The sequence below is a fragment of the Saccopteryx bilineata genome, chromosome 1 (genome assembly GCF_036850765.1).
Source record: "Saccopteryx bilineata isolate mSacBil1 chromosome 1, mSacBil1_pri_phased_curated, whole genome shotgun sequence".
Classification (NCBI taxonomy): domain Eukaryota; kingdom Metazoa; phylum Chordata; class Mammalia; order Chiroptera; family Emballonuridae; genus Saccopteryx; species Saccopteryx bilineata.
The window spans coordinates 231389406-231416630 of record NC_089490.1 but is presented as its reverse complement, the minus strand read 5'-3'; the positions used below and the strand labels follow the sequence as shown (position 1 = coordinate 231416630).

Here is a 27225-nt window from a genome sequence, read left to right as displayed (position 1 = left end):
TGGAGATAATAGGTACACAAATTGTCCTTATTGCTTTTGTTTAATATGTGATAAACTTTCTGATTTAATATCATACAGTATACACTCTGAGATTATAATCGCAACCAGTGTAACTTTGTAAACAAGACTAGTAGGTGGGAGCCAATTTTTTTCTACGATTTTATTTTTATTAGTGGCATGTTATTGTATTAAACTTAGTGTTTTAAAAGCAACTTTTCTGTAGTATATGATACCCAACCTTTGCTGGGTAGTCTTCCTAGTTCAGGCAGGTCAAAAATGATGCTACTTATACTAAATTCAGTCTCCAAATGGTTAATAAAAATTTTGAGCCATGGAGTAACCTCCCCCCCCAAAAAATAAAATATATAATGTTTACAGTCTAATGAGGGAAATACAGTAGTAAAGTATTCTACTACAATGCAGGTATTCATGTAAAAGTAAGTTCAAGGTCCAGTGTGAGCAGTGGGGCAGGAACAAGTAATCTTTCTTAGGAGAGATGACTCCAACAGAGTTGTAAAGAAGGAGTCAGAACGGGCCTAGTAAACAGCAGGGAAACACATTCATGAGAGAAAGAGGCTCATTGGAACGTCTCAGGAAACACTAGTTCGCTGTACATGCCAACCCCTAGTTTTGAATTATACGCAGAGAATGACATGAAGAGTGTGCGCTTTAGAAAGGTTATGCCCATGACACCATGGAGGGCAGGCCCAGGAGAAGGCCAGGGGACCTGCCAGGTTGCAGAGGCAGCGGGGCCAACAGAGTGACGAAAGACCCACACATACACCGTGGCATGGGTTTGGAAACACAAGGGTAAGTAGGATTACACTTGAGAACACTGTAGTCGACTGCAGATGTTAGCTGTGAAAACAAACTTTGTGTCCAACTTTTCATCAATGGAAATATATTGCTTTCCTAATGGAAAAAATAAGCTTTGCTGAGATACGAAGAAGTGGGCCAAGATTCACCACCCAGTTCAGTGTCAGATACAGCGATGTTCGGTGCAAGTGACCTCCTTGGACACACTGTGAATCCTTGACTCTCTCCATTAAGAAAATGAGACATAAGAAGTTTATTCATTTAATTTTATATATTTACACCAAACATGATTCTACAGAGGTATGATAGAAGGGGAAGCAGAGGCAATAAAATAGTGACTTTTAAATTACCTTCTTAATGTTTGCAGTGTCTTTTTCTAGTTCCATAGGACAGTCTGCCTCTGCATGTCTGCCTGCTGATATGTTTCTGTACAGTGTGAGAAATCAGAATGGGAGAAGCATATCGCTCCTTTTATGTGTACTACTGTGCTTAGAAAGTATATGTAGGAGTGAAACTGAAATAGTTGACAGTTACCTTACACTTGACAGGTTTAAGTCACCCTTACTTATTGCAGTGCTTCATGTTTAGATAAGAGTTTAAATTATACAAGTTGTTTTCATATAATCTCTCTCTTGAGCCTTGTAGTAGGTAAGATGAGAGCCAAATTTCATTTCAGTTATGAAGAAACTAAAAAGCAAAAAGATTGCTGGCTAATGTAAAATAGAGTGGGGACTAGAACCCAGATCCATGGACTCAGTCAAGAACATTGTACAGAATGAGATTCCTTTTCTGGCCACTAGGTGGTGATGATTTGTTGTTAAGAGAAGATTGATATAATTTAGGTTTAACTTTGATCTGGGATGTATAGAACCTGACAGATTATATGACCAGATTATAAGGCTTTTGATAATATGAGCATACTATCAGAATTTTGAAGCAGGTAGAAGCAAGTGCTTCTGGGATTGTACCTGAATAATTTTATATGTATGTTCTGAATGCCCATCATGAAGGAAATGGTTAAGGGAATTATAGTTTGCCAATACAAATATTATGTCATCATTAAACACTGTACAAACTTTTCACACAGAAGGCATTTAGTGAGTGTATGTTCAATGAATAAAAATATAATTATGGAGTTTTGTGATTCTTTTGAAAGACTTTCAGATCAGTATCATGCAAAAGTAAGGTATAAAATTGTACATTTAGAGTGTTCAACTGTTAAAATGAATTTTTAAAACCATTTCAAAACTGGATGAGTAGTGATATTTTAGATGACTTGTTTTATTTATTTCTGTCTGTGGTGGAAACATTTTACACAGTGGTTGTATACTAATACACTAAGGTGAAGCCTACCACCAGAATTAACAGGGCCCCTTGTCTTGACCTTATACAAGTTTTTTTCTGTAGTTCTTTCTTGGAGCTAAAACTTAAGAATGATCACATTCTTTTTTCTATTAACTTACATGTGTGTCAATTAAATAGCTTATGTTCCTGCAGCAACAATGATAAGAACTTGAATGCAGGGGAATCGCTGTTCTAACAGCTTTGCATAGAAGATGATAAATAGTTTGTTTATCCTATAAATTTTGTGTGAGAGAAAATATACAAATAAATATACTATAGATTCTCAAGTCGTTTGAGACTTTATCATACTTTAATCTGAAAGATAATTATAATTTATAAATTAAATGGAAGAATTGTTGAAATTTGGAGGGAGAGTGGATTTTATTACGTTTGAAAAGCCCTATTCAAGTGACAGTAAACTTGAATTGTAAGGTTTTTTTCCCCCTCTGGAGTTTGTTTTCAGAGAGATTAACTTATTTTTTCCAGTATAGTTTTTTTTTAATATATTGTTTCTGTTTTATTTTATTTGAGGAGTTCATAAAAGCTAGGTTTATTATTTTTTAACATGTTTTATTCAGCTTGTTAATCTTAAATGTATGTTGAAATGTTAACTCTTGACATTTTAATACTTTACCAGCAACTATAAATATACATTATAACCATTACCTACAATGAGTTTACTATTTGGTATTTACTTATTGAACAGTATATTTTATATTGCATTTTAGACAGTTAGATGGAAATTGAATTCAAATAACTAGTCCTTTGTGTTCAATTTTTTTCTGTCTGAAAAAAAGACACAGTCCCTTTTCATAGTAGTGTCTGATGCTAAACGGTGATTATATTGTCAAAGATAGCCGGTGAGAAATTGCAGCTTACCTCACAGGAGTATAAATGGGTAAGGGGCTTACATTAAAGTTCTAAATGATAACATTTCAATGGGTACATTTTTCTTCCTTGTTAATTACTGGAGTTATGTAAACATGAGGTTAAATGCTTGCAGGATGCATTCATGTTTGTCCACAACATTTCATATGTGAGAAAATGTTTTCTTTGTTTTTTGTTGTTAGGAAACCACATAAAATGATTACATTACCCTGGTCAATAAAAACAAAAGTGATGAAGGAAGGGATTTAATGTATAAAATGCTCTTCAGGTATACTTTTAAAATTATTTTTAAATGCTTTGCTCACTAATCTTTTTTACATTTTATCTTGTGATGTGATTTTTAGAATGTTTTTTATCACATTAAAAACCTCAACATCATCTTTTTCTGAAATATTTTCTTTTTGCTCCATTTTAGAGCTTTTTTCAAACTTTGATGCAGCTTAGATTATCCAGAACCTTCTCCAATAGGATAACCTTTCGCCATATATGATTATTTAGCCTTAACTTTAAACTGGGTGCAATTAAGTAAAATTAAACATTTAGTTCCTCTGTCGCACTAGTCATTAGGTGCATGAGTAGAAATACAGTGTGTCCGTAAAGTCATGGTGCACTTTTGACTGGTCACAGGAAAGCAACAAAAGACGATAGAAATGTGAAATCTGCACCACATAAAAGGAAAACCCTCCCAGTTTTGTAGGATGGTGTGGCAGCATGTGCGCATGCACAGGTGATGATGTAACACCGTGTATACAGCGGAGCAGCCCACGGCCATGCCAGTCGAGATGTGGACGGTACAGAGGAAAGTTCAGTGTGTTCTGTGGCTCGCTAAATTCGAATCCATGACCGAAGTGCAACGTGAATATCGGCGTGTTTATAACAAAGTGCCACCACATAGGAATAACATTACTCAGTGGGATAAGCAGTTGAAGGAAACCTGCAGTTTGGTGGAGAAACCCCATTCTGGTAGGCCATCAGTCAGTGACGAGTCTGTAGAGGCTATACGGGATAGCTACCTAAGGAGCCCTAAAAAAATCTGTGTGTGAGCCCACATCGAACTGCACTGAATAGGTAAAAACTGGGAGAGTTTTCCTTTTATTTGGTGCAGATTTCACATTTCTATCGTCTTTTGTTGCTTTCCTATGACTGGTCAAAGTGCACCATGACTTTACGGACACACTTGTATAATTCAAGCTCTTGAGTTTCTCCAAGAAGTAAAAACTTTCCTCCTAGAGCATTGGTATCTATAACATGTGGATGAATTTCTTTAAGTTGTGATTATGTTTTCTCTTTCTATTCTTTATCCATTGTTCCTAAACTTGAATTGTCTGTGTTCCAGCTACTGATGTTCTTCTAAGGCCATGAGTCTTCTACCCTTGATTTGTGGATATTGGAGCTTTTGAAAAGTAGACATATGTGCCTGACCAGGTGGTGATGCAGTCGATAGAATTGTGGCCTGGGACACTGAGGACCTAGGTTTGAAACCCCAAGGTCTCCAGCTAGTGTACAGGCTCACCAGCTTGAGCATAAGGTCACTGGCTTCTGCATGGATCATAGACCTGATCCCATTGTTGCTGGTTTGAGCCCAAAGGTCAGTGGTTGAAAGCCCAAAGTCACTGGCTTGAGCTAGTGGTCACTGGCTCGACTGGAGCCCCCTGGGCACGTCATATGAGAAAGCAACCAGTGAACAACTATGATGTCGCACCTATGAGTTGATGCTTCTCATCTGTCTATCTCTTGTTCACTAAAAATAAAAAAGGTAGACACGGACATTGAGATTCTGTGAAGTAAATCTGCAGCCGAGTCTAGGGACTGTTACTTTGAGGAGTCAGATTTAGGAATCACTGGCCAGAGGCCAACAAACCATTCCCTCCTGCATTTTCTAAGCTTTACTTTTATGTCAAGTCAAATCACTAAAAAGCTGTGTGTCCTGATATGAATTTGTGTCCTTACAGAAATATCTATGGAGCTGCAATTGACATTTGTTTATTTATTCACTAAATATTTATTAAGCACCTACTCTGGGCCAGGCACTGTTCTAAGCAGAGAAAGAGTACATCAGTGATTAAAGTAGACAAAAACCCCTGCTCACATGAACCTTATAGTCTAGTGCAGTGGTTCTCAACCTGTCGGTCGCAACCCACAGGTTGAGAACCGCTGGTCTAGTGAATGCTGTCTTGACAGCCTGGACTTCTATCAAAGAGGCAATAGCAGAAGCCCCCGTATGCAGAATGTCTGATTTTGAGTCTTGTGTTTAATAAAGATCTAGTTGATAAATTCCACCCAGGAATTCAGTGTTAGGGCACATTTCTAGCACGGCTTGGTAAGCTTCCTTCTGTTAAAGAGCACCACCTTGCTCCAGGAAAGCAGTGAAGTGTCCAGTCACACCCCAAGATTATGATCTGTGCCTCTCTCTTTTGTTCTTCTTAACCTCTGGTTTCTTCCCCAACCCCACCTCTCCTTCCTTCACATTCTCCCTTCATTTTAGTGTGTCTGATTACAAGCAACCTTGAATTCATTTTGCCAGTAAATGGAGAAAAGAGGAGAGACCAGAAGAGACAAAGAAGTGGGTGTTTACTAAGGTCGACTCTGTGAACTTTGGGGAAGGCTAAGAGTGTATTCGAGAGATAATCTTATTCCCAAACTGAAAGGAGACTTTATTATAACAACTGTAAATGTTGAAAGCCCTTGTTGTTTTAACTTTTACAAGTGATTATTAAGCATTTATAGAATCGGTTTTAAAACTTGCTGGCAACCCTAGAGATCTTGTTCAGCTATCTACTTTATTAGAAATGGAATAGCTTGACCTATGGTGGTGCAGTGGATAAAGCATCGACCTGGATTGCTGAGGTCGCCAGTTCAAAACCCTGGGCTTGCCTAGTCAAGGCACATATGGGAGTTGATGCTTCCTGCTCCTCCCCCACTTCTCTCTCTCTCTCTCTCTCTTCTCTAAAAAAAAAAAGAATAATTAAAAATAATTTTTAAAAAATTAAAAAAAAAAGAAATGGAATAATGTTGTCCTCAGTAAGCTTTCCATATTTTAATGGGGCATGTCAGAGATCTATTAATGCACAAATTCATAGATAATGGTGCCCGTGGCTTTGAACATTTTGGGACTCTGATGCGCATAGGAAAGTTTGCATACAATTTGAAGATATTTATGCCCTCTGCTTCCCCGCCAAGCTGCCTCCTGAACCTCTAATTAGATGTATCTGAATCTGGCAGTGTCTTGGGGCTTATTTTGAAAGAGCCTTTCAAGTTGTCCTTAACCATGCAGAGCTGCTGCTACTGGTAAGACCCTGTTATTTCCTTCTGATATGCAGAAAACCACAGATGGAATATTTATCATACACTGTAATCATTTACGTATTATGCCCTTTTCTGACATCGAAGCTTCCCAAGGGCGGTAATCTTTACTCATACATTTGTATCCCGGGTCCAAAAGAATATTACCAGCCTGCCCCAGATAAAGTACCTGTAGTGCTATTTTACTAAATGTCAGCAGATAGTAGAGAGCTCATTAAACTCTGTTGCAAACAATCTGGATTTCAAAAGTCCCTGCTTTACAGCTAACATTAGGGGTACAGCCGAGCAGGTCGTCCAACCTCCTGGGGCTTCCGTTCCCTTCCTCTGTAAAGGAGACTGTGGTAAATTCAAATGGATGGTCGCAGAGGGCTCAGCCGCACAGTTCATTGAAATAAAGCAGGAGACTGGAAGCTAAAAGCTCTGAGTTCTACATCCAAACTGTATTTTCATGTTTCCATGGCACGTAGCCGTGTGATTTACTTTCTGTATTTCTCACGAAATAGAAATGAGATGTTTTTTAACCCTGACTCAAGGTGTGGAATATCATACCAAGTCTCTAATCTGAAGTCAGGCCACCCTCTCCACTGTGTCTCATATTCTGGGATGTCTGTTTCCCCCTCAGACACAGGGGTCCATGTACCTCCACACATGTGCTGCCCAGGGGACACTGGGTTCATGTACATTAACCTGCGTATCTGCCACATCTGGGACAGTGCCTGGCACATAAAAGACAGGAAAGTCTGTCAAATGAGTCAACTTTTTTTTAATATTTTTGAAAACATATAGACATATCTGTTTTCCTTGTACCATCATAAGTCAGTTTCTAAAATAATATTGTAATCCAAAGATGTTTTAACTAGCTCACCAAATGTTTGATTGTCTCTCCTAATCCAGAGGTCACTATACATGTGGTCTGTGGCAGACACTGCAAGTCCAGCTGCCCAGGGAGCCATGACTTGGTGGAAGTTGCAGGTTTCTAATTCTAGTCGCAGTGTAAGAACTTAGAAGTATAAAAAATATAAGCGAACATTAGAAATTGAAATAAATAACACATACTGTGACTCATATTTTGAATTATGATAAATTATTTTACTTGGTGAACATGATCACTGTGTTCAAATTTAGCTCCTTTTATTACAAATCTCTTTACCAGCGCTGACTTAGATGGGACTGTGTTGTTTATTCAGCAGGTCTTTTTCTCTGAGATCTAAAGTAGCCTAAATTAAAACACTATTATCTCTTTAAAAGTATTCAAGTATTTTAAAAAGACTGGTGTAGATATATCCTGTTCTAAACTGTCGCATGTATTCTGCTTGTTCTGATCGTGGATTTTTGCTTCTTCTAGGAGGATTTTCTATGGGAGGCTGCATGGCAATGCATTTAGCATATAGAACTCATCAGGACATGGCAGGAGTGTTTGCTCTTTCTAGTTTTCTGAATAAAACATCTGCTGTTTACCAGGTAAGTTTGAACTTTAAGAAAAAAACATGAAAAAAAACCCCACAAAATACTCACCAATTGAAACTAAAAATTAATAAGTAATAATAGTTCATGGCCAAATCAGTCATCTGGTTTATTCCAGCCGGTCATTCATATTCAGAAAATGTCTTGTGGGAGGAAGATTGTTGAGCAGGGTGTCAAAGGGAAAGGATAGCCCTGGCAGGTTGGCTCAGCAGTAGAGCGTTGGCCCGGCATGTGGAAGTCCCAGGTTCGATTCCCTGCCAGAGCACACAGGAGAAGTATCCATCTGCTTCTCCACCCTTTCCCCTTTCTTTTCTATCTCTCTCTTCCCCTCCCATAGCCAAGGCTCCATTGGAGCAAAATTGGCCTGGGCACTGAGGATGGCTCCATGGCCTCCACCTCAAGTGCTAGAATGGCTCTGGTTGCAATGAAGCAACAGCCCCAATGGGCCAAGCATCGCCCCCTGGTGGGCATGCCGGGTGGATCCCAGTCAAGCAAATGCGGGAGTCTGTCTCTCTGCCTCCCCACTTCTCACTTCAGAAAAATATTTTTTTAAAAAGTGAAAGGATAAATAAATGTAGCTCATGTACGGTGTATGTGTATCCTTTATATATATTGAACGTGTCGACGATCATAGCTGTGTGCTTGTGTCATGAACAGAATCAAGGCCATGAGCTGCACTGCTGACAGCTGTCCCAGCCAAGTCCTCGTTTATGAATATGATATATCATGGTATAGCAGCTTCATTACCCACTGTGGAAACCACAGATGTAGAAATGAGAACTAGAATGTCATTTTTCCCTAGATTGCCTCTTAGCTCTGTGTCGCTCCCTCCTTCCACTGTGCGTGAATAGGTTTGGCTTCCCAAGTCACAGTTTCTTCAGGAAATGCTTGGGCCATCTCTCCGACAGTCCTCTGTGTAGTAAATGCAGGTACATACGATGGAGATCAATGCCAGCAGCCAGCTGAGCCTTGGCCAGGCCCACCATGTGCACCTGGGACAGCAATACCTTTGCCATTTTTCCCCCTTAAATATTGAAGCTTTGGTAGAATTGGAATTTCCCTGCTCTCTCTTGACTTCCAAGAATGAGGTCCTTAAGTGCATCTCTTAAGCTGGCCACATGTCTGTCCTCTGCCCAGGCCCTTCAGCAGCACGGTGGTGGTGGCAGTGGCAGTGGCGAGCTCCCGGAACTGTTCCAGTGTCATGGGACTGCAGACCAGCTGGTGCTCCATACCTGGGGGCAGGAGACAAACTTGAAGTTACGGTCCCTGGGGGTGAGCGCACAGTTTCACAGTGTCCCTGGGCTGTACCATGAGCTGACCATCTGGGAGCTGGAATTGCTCAGGTCGTGGATTCTCACCAAGCTGCCTGGAGACATATGAGGGCAGAACGAATGAGTCCAGGTCAGTTTGTTAGCACTGATGTCTTCAGGAGAGGCGATCTTTACTGCCGAGTTATAATCTGATCACTGACACTGAAAATATTGAGAAAGCTCAACAGTTCACTGACTCCTTGAATGCTCATCACCTGGAGAGTAGTAGGATGTTATTACTGGTAAACAGTAATTTACACAAACTTCTGTATATTATTTTCAGATATATTTTAAAAAATATTTGTAGACCTTTTAATTAAATATTAAAAATTTTTTAAATAGTTTAAATAAAAGCAATAAGAAGGCATGAAAAGACTTAATTTTGCATGGTATTATTTTATCTTTCCTACGTTCCTTTTTTTTTTAATAAATTTTTATTAATGTTAATGGGATGACATTAATAAATCAGGGTACATATATGCAAAGAGAACATGTCTAGGTTATCTTGTCATTAAATTATGTTGCATACCCCTCGCCCAGAGTCAGATTGTCCTCCATCACCCTCTATCTAGTTTTCTCTGTGCCCCTCCACCTCCCCCTAACTCTCTCCCTCCCTCCCTCCTGCGTCCTCCCTCCCCCCACCCCTGGTAACCACCACACTCTTGTCCATGTCTCTTAGTCTCGTTTTTATGTTCCACCAATGTATGGAATCATGTAGTTCTTGTTTTTTTCTGATTTACTTATTTCACTCTGTATAATGTTATCAAGATCCCACCATTTTGCTGTAAATGATCCGATGTCATCATTTCTTATGGCTGAGTAGTATTCCATAGTGTATATGTGCCACATCTTCTTTATCCAGTCTTCTATTGCAGGGCTTATTGGTTGTTTCCATGTCTTGGCCACTGTGAACAGTGCTGCAATGAACATGGGGCTGCATGTGTCTTTACGTATCAATGTTTCTGAGGTTTTGGGGTATATACCCAGTAGAGGGATTGCTGGGTCATAAGGTAGTTCTATTTGCAGTTTTTTGAGGAACCACCATACTTTCCTCCATAATGGTTGTACTATACAGTCCCACCAACAGTGGATGAGAGTCCCTTTTCTCCGCAGCCTCTCGAACATTTGCTATTACCCATCTTGTTGATAATAGCTAATCTAACAGGGGTGAGGTGGTATCTCATTGTAGTTTTGATTTGCATTTCTCTAATAATTAATGAAGCTGAGCATCTTTTCATATATCTGTTGGCCATTTGTATTTCTTGTTCATGTCCTCTTCCCATTTTTTAATTGGATTGTTTGTTTTTTGTTGTTGAGTTTTATCAGTTCTTTGTAAATTTTGGATATTAGGCCTTTATCTGAGCTGTTGTTTAAAAATAACATTTCCCATTTAATTGGCTGCCTGTTTATTTTGATATCAGTTTCTCTTGCTGAGCAAAAACTTTTTATTCTGATGTAGTCCCATTCATTTCTCTTTGCCTTCACTTCTCTTGCCATTGGAGTCAAGTTCATAAAATGTTCTTTAAAACCCAGGTCCATGAGTTTAGTACCTATGTCTTCTTCTATGTACTTTATTGTTTCAGGTCTTATATTTAGGTCTTTGATCCATTTTGAATTAATTTTAGTACACAGGGGCAGGCTGTACGCGAGTTTCATTCTTTTGCATGTGGCTTTCCAGTTTTCCCAACACCATTTATTGAAGAGGCTTTCTTTTCTCCATTGTGTGTTGTTGGCCCCTTTATCAAAGATTATTTGACTATATATATGTGGTTTTATTTCTGGGCTTTCTATTCTGTTCCATTGGTCTGAGTGTCTATTTTTCTGCCAATACCATGCTGTTTTGATTATCGTGGCCCTATAATATAGTTTAAAGTCAGGTATTGTAATGCCCCCAGCTTCATTCTTTTTCCTTAGGATTGCTTTGGCTATTTGGGGTTTTTTATAGTTCCATATAAATCTGATAATTTTTTGTTCCATTTCTTTAAAAAAGTCATAGGAATTTTTATGGGAATTGCATTAAATTTATATATTGCTTTGGGTAATATGGCCATTTTAATTATATTTATTCTTCCTATCCAAGAACAAGGAATATTTTTCCATCTCATTGTGTCTTTTTCTATTTCTCTTAACAATGCCTTGAAGTTTTTGTTATATAGGTCCTTTACATTCTTTGTTATGTTTATTCCTAGGTATTTTATTTTTTTTGTTGCGATAGTGAAGGGGATTATTTTTTTGAGTTCGTTTTCTAATATTTCATTGTTGGCATATAGAAAGGCTATGGACTTTTGTATGTTAATTTTGTATCCTGTGACCTTACTGTATTGGCTTATTGTTTCTAGTAGTCTTTTTGTGGATTCTTTGGGGTTTTCGATGTATAGGATCATATCATCTGCAAAAAGAGATACCTTTACTTCTTCTTTTCCAATATGGATGCCTTTTATTTCTTTGTCTTGTCTGATTGCTCTGGCTAGAACCTCTAGTACCACATTAAATAAGAGTGGAGAGAGTGGACAACCCTGTCTTGTTCCTGATTTAAGGGGGAAAGCCTTCAGTTTAGTGCCATTTAATATGATGTTAGCTGATGGTTTATCATATATGGCCTTTATCATGTTGAGATCTTTTCCTTCTATACCCATTTTGTTGAGAGTCTTAAACATAAAATTGTGTTGTATTTTATCGAAAGCCTTTTCTGCATCTATTGATAAGATCATGTGGTTTTTGTTCTTTGTTTTGTTGATATGGTGTATTACATTAACCGTTTTACGTATGTTGAACCATCCTTGAGATTCTGGGATGAATCCCACTTGATCATGATGTATTTTTTTTTAATATGTTGTTGTATTCGATTTGCCAGTATTTTGTTTAGTATTTTAGCATCTGTATTCATTAGAGATATTGGTCTGTAGTTTTCTTTCTTTGTGTCATCCTTGCCAGGTTTTGGTGTGAGGGTTATGTTGGCCTCATAAAATGTGTTTGGAAGTATTGCTTCTTCAATTTTTTGGAAGACTTTCAGTAGAATAGGAACCAAGTCTTCTTTGAATGTTTGATAGAATTCACTAGTATAACCATCTGGGCCTGGACTTTCATTTTTGAGGAGGTTTTTAATAGTTTTTTCTATTTCCTCCCTGCTGATTGGTCTGTTTAGGCTTTCTGCTTCTTCATGACTCAGTCTAGGAAGGTTGTATTGTTCTAGGAATTTATCCATTTCTTCTAGATTGTTGTATTTGGTGGCATATAGTTTTTCATAATATTCTACAATAATTCTTTGTATATCTATGATGTCTGTGGTGATCTCTCCTCTTTCATTTTGGATTTTATTTATTTGAATCCCGTGCCTTTTTTCCTTGGTGAGTCTTGCCAAGGGTTTGTCAATTTTGTTGATCTTTTCAAAGAACCAGCTCCTTGTTTTATTGATTTTTTCTATAGTTTTTCTGTTCTCTATTTTGTTTATTTCTGCCCTGATTTTTATTATCTCCTTTCTTCGGCTGGTTTTGGGTTGTCTTTGTTCTTCTTTTTCTAGTTCCTTAAGGTGTGAAGTTAAGTGGTTTACTTGGGCTCTCTCTTGTTTGTTCATATAGGCCTGAAATGATTTGAACTTTCCTCTTATTACTGCTTTTGCTGCATCCCAGAGATTCTGATATGTCGTATTTTCATTTTCATTTCTCTGTATATATCTTTTGATCTCTGCACTTATTTCTTCTTTGACCCATTCATTTTTTAGAAGTATGTTGTTTAGTTTCCACATTTTTGTGGGTTTTTCCCCCTCTTTTTTGCAGTTGAATTCTAGTTTCAAGGCTTTATGATCAGAGAATATGCTTGGTACAATTTCAATTTTTCTAAATTTGCTGATATTGTCTTTGTGGCCCAACATATGGTCAATTCTTGAGAATGTTCCATGTACACTAGAGAAAAATGTATACTCTGTCGCTTTGGGATAAAGTGTCCTGTAGATGTCTATCATATCCAGATGTTCTAGTATTTCGTTTAAGGCCACTATATCTTTATTAATTCTCCATTTGGATGACCGATCTAGAGCTGTCAGCGGTGTATTGAGGTCTCCAAGTATGATTGTATTTTTGTTAGTTTTTGTTTTAAGGTCAATAAGTAGCTGTCTTATATATTTTGGTGCTCCTTGGTTTGGTGCATATATATTAAGGATTGTTATGTCTTCCTGATTCAGTGTCGCCTTAATCATTATGAAATGACCATTTTTTGTCTCTGAGTACTTTTTCTGTCTTGTAGTCAGCATTATTAGATATGAGTATTGCTACACCTGCTTTTTTTTGAGTGTTGTTTGCTTGGAGTATTGTTTTCCAGTTTTTCACTTTGAATTTGTTTTTATCCTTGTTGCTTAGATGTGTTTCTTGTAAGCAGCATACAGTTGGATTTTCTTTTTAAATCCATTCTGCTACTCTGTGTCTTTTTATTGGTAAGTTTAATCCATTTACATTTAGTGTAATTATTGACACTTGTGGTTCCCTATTGCCATTTTATAAATTGCTTTATGTTAGGTTTGTATCTTGTTTGATTCTTCTCTTTTGTTTTTCTATCATTTGTTTTTGTTTGTTTGTATTCATACTTCTTTCTTCTGTTGCTACCTTTTTTAAGTCAAGTGTTTTTGTGGTGGTTTTTTCAAGGGTGGTTACCATTAAGTAATGAAAAGGGTACCTACCATATTCATTGTAGTACCCTATCTTATGAGTATTTCTGCACTTCATCATCCTTTGCTACTGTTAATCTCCATCCTCTCCCCCCTTTTTTTCTTTTGTTGTCACAGTTTAAATTTGGTTTTATTGTGTTCTTGATGGAGCTGTTACTTGTGGTTTTGTTTTCTTTTATTCTTTGAATCTGGTTGGAAAACCCCCTTTAGTATTTCCTGGAGTGGGGGCTTTCTGATGATAAATTCTCTCATCTTTTCTGTATTTGTGAATGTTTTTATATCTCCTTCGTACTTGAAGGATAGCTTTGATGGGTATAGTATTCTTGGCTGAAAGTTCTTCTCTTTCAGGGCTTTAAATATTGGAGTCCGCTCTCTTCTAGCTTGTAGAATTTCTGCTGAGAAATCTGATGATAATCTAATAGGCCTTCCTTTATATGTTGTACTCTTCTTTTCCCTGGCTGCCTTGAGAATATTTTCTTTGTCATTGGTTTGTGTCATCTTCATTATGATGTGCCTTGGAGTGGGTTTGTTGGGGTTAAGAAAACTCGGTGTTCTGTTTGCTTCTTGAATTTGAGGCTTTAGTTCTTTCCACAGGCTTGGGAAGTTCTCGTCTATTATTTGTTTGAGTATATTCTCCATTCCATTTTCTTTCTCTTCTCCCTCTGATATACCTATTATTATGTTATTCTTTCTGATGGAGTCAGTCAGACAATTCCTGTAGGGCTTTCTTGTTTTTTATTATTTTTGAGTCTCTTTCTTCTTCTCTCTGTTGTGCCTCAAGTTGCTCGTCTTCTATTTCACTAATCCTGTCTTCTATCTGGGCTGTTCTATTAGCTAAGCTTGTTACCTCGTTTTTCAACTCGTGAATTGAGTTTTTCATTTCTGTTTGATTAGTTTTTATAGTTTCAATTTCCTTGGTAATATATTCTTTGTGATCGTTGAGTTGTTTTCTGATCTCCCTAAATTGCCTTTCTGTGTTTTCTTGTATATCTCTGAGTATTTTTAAGATTTCTGTTTTAAATTCTCTGTCATTTAGCTCCAAGGCTTCCAATATGTTAAATCTTTTCTCCATAGATTTTTCCACATCTATTTGTGTTACCTCTCTATCTTTTGTATTCATAATATTCAATTTCCTTTTTCTTATTGGCATCTGAGGGTGGTCTTGTTGATAGCACTAATTAGAATTAATAAAGAATAAAAAGTAAAAAAAAAAAAAAACGAAAACACCCCACAAAAAAACAGTAATAATTTATTATTTCCCCCTTTTTTCTTTTTTCTCTTCCCCTCTCCTCCCCTCCTTAGGGAAATATCGTGATGACCTGTGAATTATATTATGCTAAATGGAACAAAAACTGCCTATAACGGAGGGCCTGATTTGGGGTGAAGAATTCAAGGGGCAAAAAAGGGAGTAGGGACCTACTAAATGCAAAAAAAAAAAAGGAAAAAATCTTAGACAAGCATAAAATGATTTGCTTATAAGTGATGGTCGACTAAGAGATACAATGAGAGGGATAAGAGGGAATCAGAAAAAAGGAGAAAAAAATAATAATTAAAGAAGAAAAAAAATAAAAATAATAAGTAAAAATCTGTTGTATTAAGTGGAGCGAAGACTAAATACAATAGAGACCTTGGGTTGGGAGGAATGCTAGTGAGTTAAAAAGCAACGTAAAAAGTACCCAAAATGCCACAAAAACAAACAAAAGAAAACCAAAAACAAAAGCATAACCCCTCCCCCCCAAAAAATGAGTCCCAAATTAAATAATTTGTTCGTGATTGAGGATTGAATGGGAGGAAAAGTAAAAGGAGAAAAGAAGCAACGAATAGAAAGGAAAAAATAAGAAAAAAAGAAAAACAAAGGAAGAAAAAAAGGAAAAGAAAAAAAAACAAAAGGGGAGAGAGTGAGAGTTAAGGGTTTTGGAATGTAACCCTAAAGGAGAGTAAGGATGAAGAAAAGAAATAAAATGTAACACTCATGAGTAGTGTAGTTCAAGAAAAGGGAAGCATAAGATGGGCAGAGAATAAAAGGACCGAGGTGGAGGAAATAGAAATAATAATAATGAAGGCAATAAGATAGAAGAAACAAACAACAACAACGAAAAATTAGTGGAACAAGTTATAAAGTCTGTGGATTTTTCTTGATTTTGAGAGGTTAACTTCTTCCTTTTTCTTTTCTCTCCCTCTTCCTGGTCGGTGACTCTGTACCCCAGGCTCTGCCCCTGTGTCACGCTTAGGTAGGGATTTGCAGTTGATGGGATTCTATGGCAATGTCATATAATTGGCTTTAGTCAGGCTGGTAGTCAAGGCTTGTTGGCATTTGCAGGGTCCAACAATGAGAGAGTTTGCTTTCCTGGAGTCTCTCTCCTAGTCTCCCCTTCCTGAATTAGCAGCCTGGTGATCCAGCTATGAGGCTGCCACTGCTTCTGCCTGGGGAGTAAGAGGCTCAAAGAGCTGGGAAATCCCCACTCTATCCCCACTCAGTGCAAGGCTCTGGGTAAGGCTCTGGCAGTCAGAGCCTCCAGCGTAATCAGGCGGGGCTGGGAGTCAATTGTTGTCAAGGTGACTGTTCAGCGCCTAGCATTCAGTTGGACTGCTCAACCCAGGCTTTCCACACTTTGTAGCCTGTTTTGGCTGGGAAGAAGAGGCACTAGTCACTGCTTGCTATATAGATCTTAATATCTGCCAAGTCCCTCTTGTTAGTGTATATCCCTGAATATGGAGGCTCTGTCAATCAGAAGTTGCCCCTGCCCCTTTAGCGAGAGGCACTAAAAAATATCACGCCTCTTGTCTTGGATCGCTGAACTGAGAGAGATCTTATCAATTAGAACCCCATGGGTGTGCAGATTTCGTGGGTTAAGCTAATTTCAGTGATTGGATCTGCAGCTGTGCTCCAGAAAGTATTTCAGGCTGCCCGCGTGCCCCTCCCCCAATGCTTGATTGTTAGCTTGAATGGCTGGGTGAGGTGCCCCGCCCACGGAGAGAATCTCCGGAGTAGGGAAGACAGCCTTGGCGCCCCTCCCGCTCGCCTTGCCACTGGCGGCTGGGGTGCACTGGGCGCGTGGGAGAATGGGGCACTCTGGATGTGCGGGCAAGTGGGGTGCTCTGGGCGTGTGGGCGAGTGGGATGTTCAGGACACCGGTGGCTGGGGACTCTCTCTCACAGTGCGCAGGCTGCTGGGGACGCTGGCGGTGCAAGGGAGCTCGCTCTGCGACCGGACCGCGGCACGGGATGTGCGCGGTTTCTCACCACACGCCGGTGGCTGCTCACAGCGCCCAGGCTGCCGCTCCCCGAGTGTGGGCAGTTGTACGCGTGGGTTGACTCACCACAGGCATACTCCCTCCTCGGCTTGAATGAACCTCCGTGCGGTAGTTAGCTTCCTCCACACCGTCAGCTCTGACCCGTCTCTCAGATTCAAGTGATAACAGTCCTTTCGCTTTCAGTGTGTGTGGAACTCCAGAATGCTCCGAGGATAAATAATTCTGTTTCTAGTTGATAAATTTGTTGAGATTTTGGGGAGATCTGTCGGACACGCTGCTCACGGCTCCATTTCCGTGATGTCACCCCCCTACCAGTTTCTTTAAATTACATTTCCGAAGATATTCATGTTTATGTCACTTTTGATAGAAGAACATTAATTCGTACTCCAAGTTTATCAAGTGGTTTCACATGATCTTACTTGATCAGCACAAGGCTTGAGAAAATAAATCAACTGAGTAGCTGTTGTTTCCATTTGATAAGAGGGATGGGAGGATGAGAGACTTCCCCCGGGCGGGCAGTGACAGCCTGCCTTGCAGCCGGGCCTGCAGCTGCAGAGTGGAGCTCAGTGTTAGAGCAGGCCACTGCTGGGCGCTGGTCCAGAGTCCAGGTGTGTGCTCCTGACACTTGTCAACAAGCGGTGGATGGCCAGTCTTCTCAGTTTTACGCATTCTAGTCAGCGTGTCTCACTGTACATGTTTCTGATCACTAATGATACTAAGCCATTTTGTATGCGTATTTGTGATCTGTATAAATTATTTTACTATAGGTCTAATAAAATCTGTCCATTTTTATTAGGCTGTTTGTCTTACTGTACTATAAGAATCTTTATGTATGCTAGCTACTAATCCTTTTTTGGAGAGGGGATACTAATCCTTTGTTAGATGTTTTGCAAATTTTTTTTTAGTCTGTGGCTTCTGCTTTTTTCTCGTCATTGTAATTCAAAGAGCAAAAGGTTTCTATATGATAAAGTCCAGTTTATTCACTTTTTTTATTTACAGTTTGTGCATTTAATATCATATTGAAGAAATCTTAAGAAAGCCAAGAACATGAGGAATTTTCTCCTATACTTTCCACTGGAAGTTTTGAAGCTTTAGATCTTATATTTTGTCTGTGATCAGTTTCGATAAACTTTCTGATATGGTAAGAGTGAGGATTGAGGCCATGTTTTGCATATCCAGTTATTCCAGTACTATTTGTTGAAGAGACTGTCCTTCCTCCACTGACTTGCCATTGCACTATTGTTGGAAGTGCAGACATTTGTGCACATGTAGGTCACGTTCTGGACTCTCTTGTGTTTTGTGGATTTATCCTCTGTCTCTGTGCTGCGACCACACTGAGTTGATTATTGCAGCGTTGTAGGAAGTCTTGAAATAAGACTGCCTATGACCTATAATGTCATTACTCTTTTTTAAAGTCATTTTTAAGTCTTTCATATTTACCCACATATTTATTTACCTTTTCTGTTGATCTTTATTCCTTAATATAGTTCCAGATTTCCATATGGTATCATTTTCCTTCTGCCTGAAATAATGTAACATTGATGATAATGCTTGTCTCCACTCCTGTTAAATTTGTTCAACTTCTACATTTCTGAAAAAGTACTATTTTTCCTTTATTTTTGAAAGTTATGTAGAATCCTAGGTTGACGAGGCTCTTTTGCTTTTTCTTTCTTTACTTTAAGGGTCTTACACTGTTGTCATCTTAGGTGGTCCCATAGCAGTGTTTGCTCCAGGACGAATGGTGCCTACCATCAAACAATCCGTCTGTGAAGTGGCTAGAGTGTGAGGTTTTACACACTGGCCAGTGGGACACACACACTCCCAGCCCTCTATGGGCCCCAGCGATTGTCCTTTCTGTTCCTTTCAGGGGGCCCGTGCCTTCTGCACACACATCTGATGGTTCCGACTTGGCTGAAGTGTTGAGGGGACCCTCTCAGGTCTCTAATGCGCTGTTCTCTGAACTGCAAGCTCCATGGCCTCTCTGTCTCCTTGCAGGCTCTGTGTGGGCCTCCCTCCCCACCTGCACAGACTCACTGCCCACCATACCTGGGCCCCTGTAGAGGTGGCCTCACTGTTTCTCCTCTGTAAGGGGTGTTCTGTGCCGCCCAAGACCAGGACTGAACACTTACAGGTGGTCCAGCTTTTCATTGTTCCAGGTGGAGGAATACGTCTGGCTCCTGTTAACTCTTTCTTGGTCACCTTGGTCATGAGCAAAAGCTCCTTCATTCCTCTTTAATTTAAAGAGGGAGGGACAGAGATGGAGGGAGGGTGGGAGGGAGAAAGAGGGACTGAGAATTTAACTAGTAAAAATCCAAAAAGGACTGAGTTTGTGCGGTGTTTTAATTATCTTAGGCTTGTAATGACCTTTCACTTCTTGACATTTTAAATGCACCGGATTGAGTATACATGGCGTACTCATGTTTAAAACTCTTATGGCTACGATTTGGCATAAAGCAACATATATCCATGTCATAGATAAGAGTGTCAGGTCTGCAAGTATTGAGCGTATACATACCAAATACAGTATAAGGGGAAGGAGTCCAGATCTTTTTTTTTTTTTATGAATACTTGTCCTGTCATTTAATAATCATGTATTCTGGGGTAAATCTCAATCCCTGCTACAGTGTGCTCTTTGGTGAAATTTTTGTGTAAGGATCAAGTTATATAGCATATAGGTAAAAGCTTTCTAAAAAATGTAAAGTTAAACAAATTTAAGGTATTGCTTAGTATAGTTTTGCCAGAGATGGAGAAATGTGGGCCTGTAATAGTTATAACTCTCCACAAACTCATCTGTGGATTGGGATACATATCTAACTACTTTATATAGATGATCTTCGATCTGATTCTGCTCCCCGCCCTACTGGGCTGACAGTACATTCATCTCCATTATCATGGGCTCTTGTACCTCTTTCCAAACCATGCAGGCTCCAGGCGCCTCGCACAAGGCAGCATATTCCAGGGAGGCCCCCGGCGCCTGGTTCTCACTCACCCTGGGATCCCCGCCATCTGGATGTGTGCGGTTCTCACTCACCCTGGGATCCCTGCCGTCCCGATGTGTGCAGTTCTCACCCTGGGATACCCGCCGCCCCGATGTGTGCGGTTCTCACTCACCCTGGGATCCCTGCCGTCCCGATGTGTGCAGTTCTCACTCACCCTGGGATCCCCGCCGTCCCGATGTGTGCAGTTCTCACGGTTCTCACTCACCCTGGGATCCCCGCCGTCCCTATGTGTGCAGTTCTCACTCACCCTGGGATCCCTGCCGTCCCGATGTGTTCAGTTCTCACTCACCCTGGGATCCCTGCCGTCCGGATGTGTGCAGTTCTCACTCACCCTGGAATCCCCGCTGTCCCAATGTGTGCAGTTCTCACTCACCCTGGGATACCCACCGTCCGGATGTGTGCAGTCTCCTAAAGCCTGAAAATCACCACCAAGGCTGTGAATGCCAGGTTTGGGGCTTTAGCTGCCCCAGGAAGCCTGTTCGCCATTGTCCTCCTGTCCTGTCTTGAACCCGCATGCTGCTTTGCCCAGGTAAGCATCTCCTAAGACAAGGGTATGGACACAGTCCTGGCACGCTGTTACGTGGGAGAGGAAGAATGGCAACAAGGAGAAAGCAGAAATCAGTAAAGTATGCATGTTTATATGTCAGGGAGACGGGAATTTTGCAAGAGGAGAGAAAAAGCCAGGATGCCTGTGGAGAGAGACTGCGTTTTTCCTCTGTATTTCTTCTGTTTGAATTTTGATAATGAGCTTTATTGCTTCTATAGTCTTTAAAGTGAAGTAAAACGCTTTCTGATAGCATTTTTTCCTCCACTGAAGACTGAATAAGGAGGATCATTATCAGTGGGAAGGAAATGAAACGCATTCTCTGTAGGAAGCTGAGTATTTCAAATGAAGAAGAGCAGAGCAGATACAGAGTAGACTGACCGCAGACTGTTGAGAACTGACGCTACTGTGACTACAAAAGAAAATGTACAGATGTCCTTTGGCCAGCGTCTAGCTAAACAGCAAGTCTTTATCATATAAAAGGGATTTCTCGATAGTTGCTAAGCAAACAGATTTACGAGAGCCATACAAACATTTCAGGAAAAGAGCAAAAACATGCAACATTTCAAAAGAAATGAGATTGCATGACCCACAAAGATAGCAGACTTGAACTCTGAGTAATTTCACCACATGAAGAGATGGAACTGTGTTTACAGAGAACAAATGGGTTTACACATTTAAACGCTTCGGAAGAAAGGTGTGGCCCCAGCGTGTTCCTACACTGTGGGTGAGATTCGGACCTGTGTGTGCATCACCTGTCATACTGGTTACATTCTGCCATTTAGCCACAACCAGATCAGCTCAGTTTGTTTCATATAGCATTGAAGTAAAACAACTGTGAACAGGACCCCAAGCACCAGAATGACGTCACTGCCACACTAACCCCCCAGCTGTGCCTGGTCTCCTCCAATGAGAAGGTACCGTAGGAGGCCAGCTGTCTCTTAAGTTTCTGTATTGACCTTCCCACTTGGTCTGAAGCACCTTGTCCAGGCAGAATGTAGGAGCAAGTACACAGACTTCACCTTGGTCTGCAAGGGCACAGTCTAGAATGACATGTCCTCCACAACCGCCATGGCTTTGAAGTGTCCCTGAATGCTTCCAGGGACAAGACAGCCTCATCAATCATTTTAGCTAAAGACAGGCACAACCTGCATACCAACTTTAGGGGTTGGTGCTTTGTTTGTCTGGGGTGGACTTTGGTACAGGAGCTGAGGCCATCTTTGGCTGCTTCCAGAGACTTCTTAATAAGGTTAAGAAGAATGGCAATCCAACTGTGAATCCTCTGTGGAGAGAGGGCAGGCCCAACAGTCAGTTCCATTTGGGGTGCTAGTGACAGTTTGAGGAAATCACCGTAGGGTGTTTTCCATCTGAGGAGAGCTCCAGGGGTAGTTCTGAGAGGCAGTGATCATTAGTATCTCTGTCCCCCATCAGCTTCTAGAGTCAAGGTGTTCGTTCCTCAGCTTCCATAATTGTTGCTTCCATAATAATTCATGTCCTATTCTAGTAGGTGTAACGTCACCTTTTTTTCTAGATGTCCCTTACAACTATCATCCAAAAGGGTTGGATACAAGAAGGACAAGGGTATGTTTATACAACTATGAAAACCTGTCTGCCCCCCCATTTTGGCCCACATGGACCACTGTAGGGGCACATACAGTTGCCTCCCTAATTTCTCCTCATAAAGAGCAGATACAATGGAAAACCATTTATTTCACAATTAACTATCCAATTTTGTCACCATGTTGGCTGCCATTTCCCATGGACTTGGCCTCAAATTCTGTTGGTCACCCCACAAAACCTTCATTCCTGCCCTTCTAGTCTTTGAGTACATTAGAACACAAGTGTGAAATTTCTTTAGAAGTATTGAGTGGACTTCTACAAAAACGTAACGTATTATTTTAGAATACAGTTTCCTTTGTGCTGCCCTCACATTATTGTGTCCATTACCCTTGTGATTTTATTTAGGCCTTTGTTTTGGATTGGTTGTGAAAGCTACACATGATTTTTCATACTGGGAATAGAATGAATGGTTCTATGATGAATAGTGGACTTCCTGTTTTGAAGAAATCATAATAGGCAAAATGCTCATTAGTGACTTATGTTTTTGCCAATAGTTGAGTCCAAAGCCTCTGGGACCTCCCCCCCCCCCCTCTCTCTCTCTCCCTAAGGAGGTGATGAGAAAGTTTGATGCCTGTGCATTCTGTTTTAAATTCATTTGAGCAATGATTTCAAAATAGCTTACTTCACTTTTTTGTTATTGTCACTAGTTCATAATTGTTTCTTTGTTTTCTTTTGGTGCTTCTCTACCCACTCTTAAGGGCAAAGTACTATTAAAATCACTTTTTCTTTTTGTTTCCCTCTTTCTTCCCATCCCAATTTTTCTTGTCAGTTGTTGGCTTGTCCAATTGAAACTAGAAATACACTTGACATATTAGTTACTTGACATACTAATTTTGGCCAATTCTGGTGTGCTCTCTTTTGCCACTGAAATGATTAAAATTGAAAAATTGGGTGGTAGCACCAGTGAGAGGCAGAAGCCTCCCCCTTGGGCATCAACTATTAAGTCAGTCCATTTCCCCACCACATAACGAGAGAGAACAGTTAACACCAAAATTCACCCTGGCAGAAGCAAATAAATGGTTCTCTTTAAAAATTTCACTCCAACAGTAATAAATCTTTAGTTGAGTCTAAAAACAGGTTATTAAATGGCAAGTGAAAAATGGATCTATTTCAAATAGTAGCTGGAATGCATTTTTGTTTGTTTGTTTAGGTTTCTTAGTTATTCTGCGAAATGGTCAGATGAGGTGTAGGGCAACTGGTTAACTCTGTCTCAGTTCTGCCAGAGAAGCAAACATTTCTTCTTGCTGGTGGGAATTTGGAGACACCATTTCACACGTATGGAAACCAAGACGTAAGGAAGCTAGATGACGTACCCATGGCTCTCAGTAAGCAATGCTAGAACACAGCTCTCCCTCCTATTGTCTGTCTCACTGCACCATGTTGCCATCCTGGTGGTGTTCAAAAGTTCATTAAATTGCAAATGTGTTAGATTCAGAGCTATTTTCTTTCCTTTGTAGACATCTTACATTCGTGCCTCTTTGATTCTGTTTTCTAAAGGAATGTGGTGGTCTCCTTCTCTGCCCCGATATACCATAACAACAGGGCTAAGTTTTATGTCCTGGTATAGACTTAAGAGTTGTAAAAGGTGATCAGTCATTTCTTTCAGTTTCAATTTCTGAATCCCATAGCCTGCTCCAGCCCTTATCTTACTTGATATCTTTATAGGATTTGGCACTTTGCTTAATCCGTGAATTCTTGACACATGAGCCTTCCAGTTTAGTCTTTCTAGGATCGCTGGAGGATGATTTCTGTTCTCCTTCCATGGCTCCCCCAACACTTAGTCCCTTCCTGTGGAGGCCTCTTCTTTTGGAACTGGGTTTTTTAATTTCTTCTCTAGGTGATCTCCCACTTGTGTGGTTCCAATTGCTGTCCCCGTGGCTGCAACTATGGCCGCACAGTCTCACTGTAGTCCACCTCCGAGCTCCAGACCTCTGTGCATCTCCCCACCTAGCTGTCAGACAGCCACTATGCACGGAATATATGCAAGGAATGCAACATTTTCACAATTACCAAATGTGTGATTTAGGTTAAAATTATACAGACTCTCTCCAGGTTTCTGTTCCCTCACCCGTAAAATGGGTTTGTTATCAACTTCAATGCAAGGAGGCCTACACAGCAGTTGAGAGTTACTACTTCTGTTTCCTCTCCCCAAACCTGCATCTCTTGTTGTGATCTGTTTTAAATGACTTACCCTCCACATAATAAGGTCTTTGTGTCCTGCTCCACTCTCCTCCCATGTCAGCCAACAAGTCCTTCTGCTGTTCTGTCACAGGAACACCCCTCCATTTGCCCTCTAACCCATCCTCATTGTCTGTGGCCTCATCCTCCTCTAGACAGCTCTCCCTGCCTCTGGTCTAGTCCGTCTGGTCATGCTCCAGCATGCGTCAGTGGACTGATTGGCCTTCTTCACTTCCCAACAATCCCCTGCTGGCTACTCACTGTCTTCTGAAGAAAACTAGAAAACTAATAACCTTTAGCTAAGGAGTAAGTCCCTTCAAAGTCTAGCCCCGCCTAGTGTTTCAACTCCATCCCCTAGCCCTTTTATTCCATCTCACAATGCATGTGAGCGAACACACACACACACACACACACTCTCTCTCTCCCAGTGCTTTGGCTACACCCGAACTCCCTAGCCATGCCACGCTCTTCACATTAATGTCATCAGATCATACCCCCTACCTGCAATGCTTTCTCCCCCTCCTCTGACAGATGAATTCCTAACATCCCAGCACAGGTTTGAGTGACCCACGGCCTTGCCCACTCAGTTGTCTATGCCAGAACATGCTCTGCTATCCATGTTTTCCATGTTTCTGTCTCTATCCTCTATATCAGGGGTCCCCAAACTTTTTACACAGGGGGCCAGTTCACTGTCCCTCAGACCATTGGAGTGCCGGACTATAAAAAAAACTATGAACAAATCCCTATGCACACTGCACATATCTTATTTTAAAGTAAAAAAACTAACAAAAAAAAAAAAAAACGGGAACAAATACAATATTTAAAATAAAGAACAAGTAAATTTAAATCAACAAACTGACCAGTATTTCAATGGGAACTATGCTCCTCTCACTGACCACTAATGAAAGAGGTGCCCCTTCCGGAAGTGCGGTGGGGGCCGGATAAATGGCCTCAGGGGGCCGCATGCGGCCCACGGGCCATAGTTTGGGGACCCCTGCTCTATATGTTGGTCCTCTACCCACTCCACATTTTGAACTCACGGACTATCATTTCTCCACAATGCCTGGTACAGTGATTGGCATGCAAGAGAAATGCAATAAATGGATGATAACATAATCACCATTTCCTGCTGGCCTCTCATTGGATGTTCTTTTGAATTTTATAAGAACCCAGGGATAAGGTCCTTTCTGTCACTGTAGTTCCCTAAGTTTAGATTAATTTTTATGAAGTCAATGCTTTCAGTGAAAATGTTGGCAAGTAACAGCAAAAGAAACTATCAAAAAAACAATATGGCAGCCAATCAAATGGGAGAAAATATTTGCAAAAATACCTTCCATAAGGGGCTAATATTCAAAGTATGTAAAGAACTCATACAACTCAACATCAAAAAGAAAAGAAAAAAAGAACAATCCTAGTAAAAGGGCAGATGATGACCTAAACAGACACTTGACCAAGACATGCAAATTGTCAACAGATATATGAAAGATGCTCACCTTCATTAATAAGGAGAACGCCAGTCAAAACCACAATGAGATTTCACCTCATACCTATTAGTATGGCAATACTAATTAGTATGGCAATGAGACAAGAAATAAGTGTTGGAGAGGATGTGGAGAAAAAGGAACCCTTTTGCATGGCTGGTGGGAATGTCAATTGGTACAGCCACTATGGAAAACAGTATGGAGGTTCCTCAAAAAGTTGAGAATAGGGTAACATATGATCCCATGATCCCCTCTCTGGGTATCTACCCAAAAATCTTGAAAACATTTATTCGTAAATATCTGTATCCCTATGTTCATTTCAGCTTTATACATGGTAACCAAAATGTGGAAACAACCTATGTGTCCTCTGAGGGATGGTGAGATACCATGGAATATGCTACCCAGCCATAAGAAAAGATGAAATGTTGCCATTTGCAATAACATGGATGAATCTGGAGAGGATCACGCTGAGCGAAATAAGTCAGATGGAAAAGGACAGAACTGTCGGACTTCACTCATATGTGACATATAAAAACAAAGCAACAAATGAACAAACCCAACAAACTCCTAGACACAGAGAACAGGAAGATGGTTACCAGAGGGGAAGGGGCAAGAGGACACAGATGGTAAAGGGTGGTGAGCGCACAATGCAATATATAAATGATGTATCATGCACTTGAAACTTATAAAAGTTGTTAACTACTGTCACCCAATAAATTTAATTTTAAAAAAAACTTTAAAAAACTATTGGTGAGCTTCCAGTCAAGATAGCAGCATAAGTGAATGCTGTGCTCACCTCCCACCACAACCTCATGAACATTACAGCCCAACTACTAGATGCCCATCACTCAGAACCACCCGAAATGTGGCGAAAATCCTATAACAAAGGAGAGACAGACACCAAGTCCAGACTGGTAGGAGGGACAGAGATGTGGAACAGGCCAGTCCCACACCCACGTGGTAGTTAAGAATCAGAAGGCAGAGCTCAGCCTTGGGGGTCCCTCGCTGAGAAAGGAGGGGTCCCAGCCCCCACAGCCCCAGCCCAGGGTTCCAGTACCAGAAACAGAGGTCCCCGTAACTCTGGGCTGTGAAAACTCATTGAGACAGATGGCTGCTGGAACCCCAGGCATCCTCATAAGGAGCCCACAGGGACTGACCCGCTGAAGGACTCACTCCCCTGGGCTCCAGCGCTGGGGCAGCAGCCTGAAAGGCTACAGAGACACAGGAGGAGGAGCTGAACTATCCAGCCAGGCTGGATGGGCAGCTTTCTCCCAATCCGAAGTGCTGGTAGAAGCCACTGCTCCTTTGTTGAGCCCTCCCTGCAGGCACAGTTGTGAGCCTTAGCTGAGATTCCATCAGCCTGG

The 27225-nt window shown here is 40.6% G+C and overlaps 1 protein-coding gene across 3 annotated transcripts in view; it reads left to right on the top strand.

Moving 5' to 3' along the window:
• LYPLAL1 (lysophospholipase like 1) overlaps positions 1-27225 on the top strand; it is a 60250-nt gene that overhangs the window by 17055 nt on the left and 15970 nt on the right. Inside the window, exons 4-6 of one of the 3 annotated variants that reach the window (XM_066238106.1) lie at positions 7697-7812; positions 8953-9216; positions 18039-18131. In XM_066238106.1, the coding sequence (XP_066094203.1) occupies positions 7697-7812; positions 8953-9195 (359 nt within the window). In that variant the 3' untranslated portion in view covers positions 9196-9216; positions 18039-18131. Of the gene's footprint in view, positions 1-7696; positions 7813-8952; positions 9501-18038; positions 18132-27225 lie in introns of those variants that run through there. The other 2 variants (XM_066238105.1, XM_066238104.1) reach the window with 2 other exon arrangements.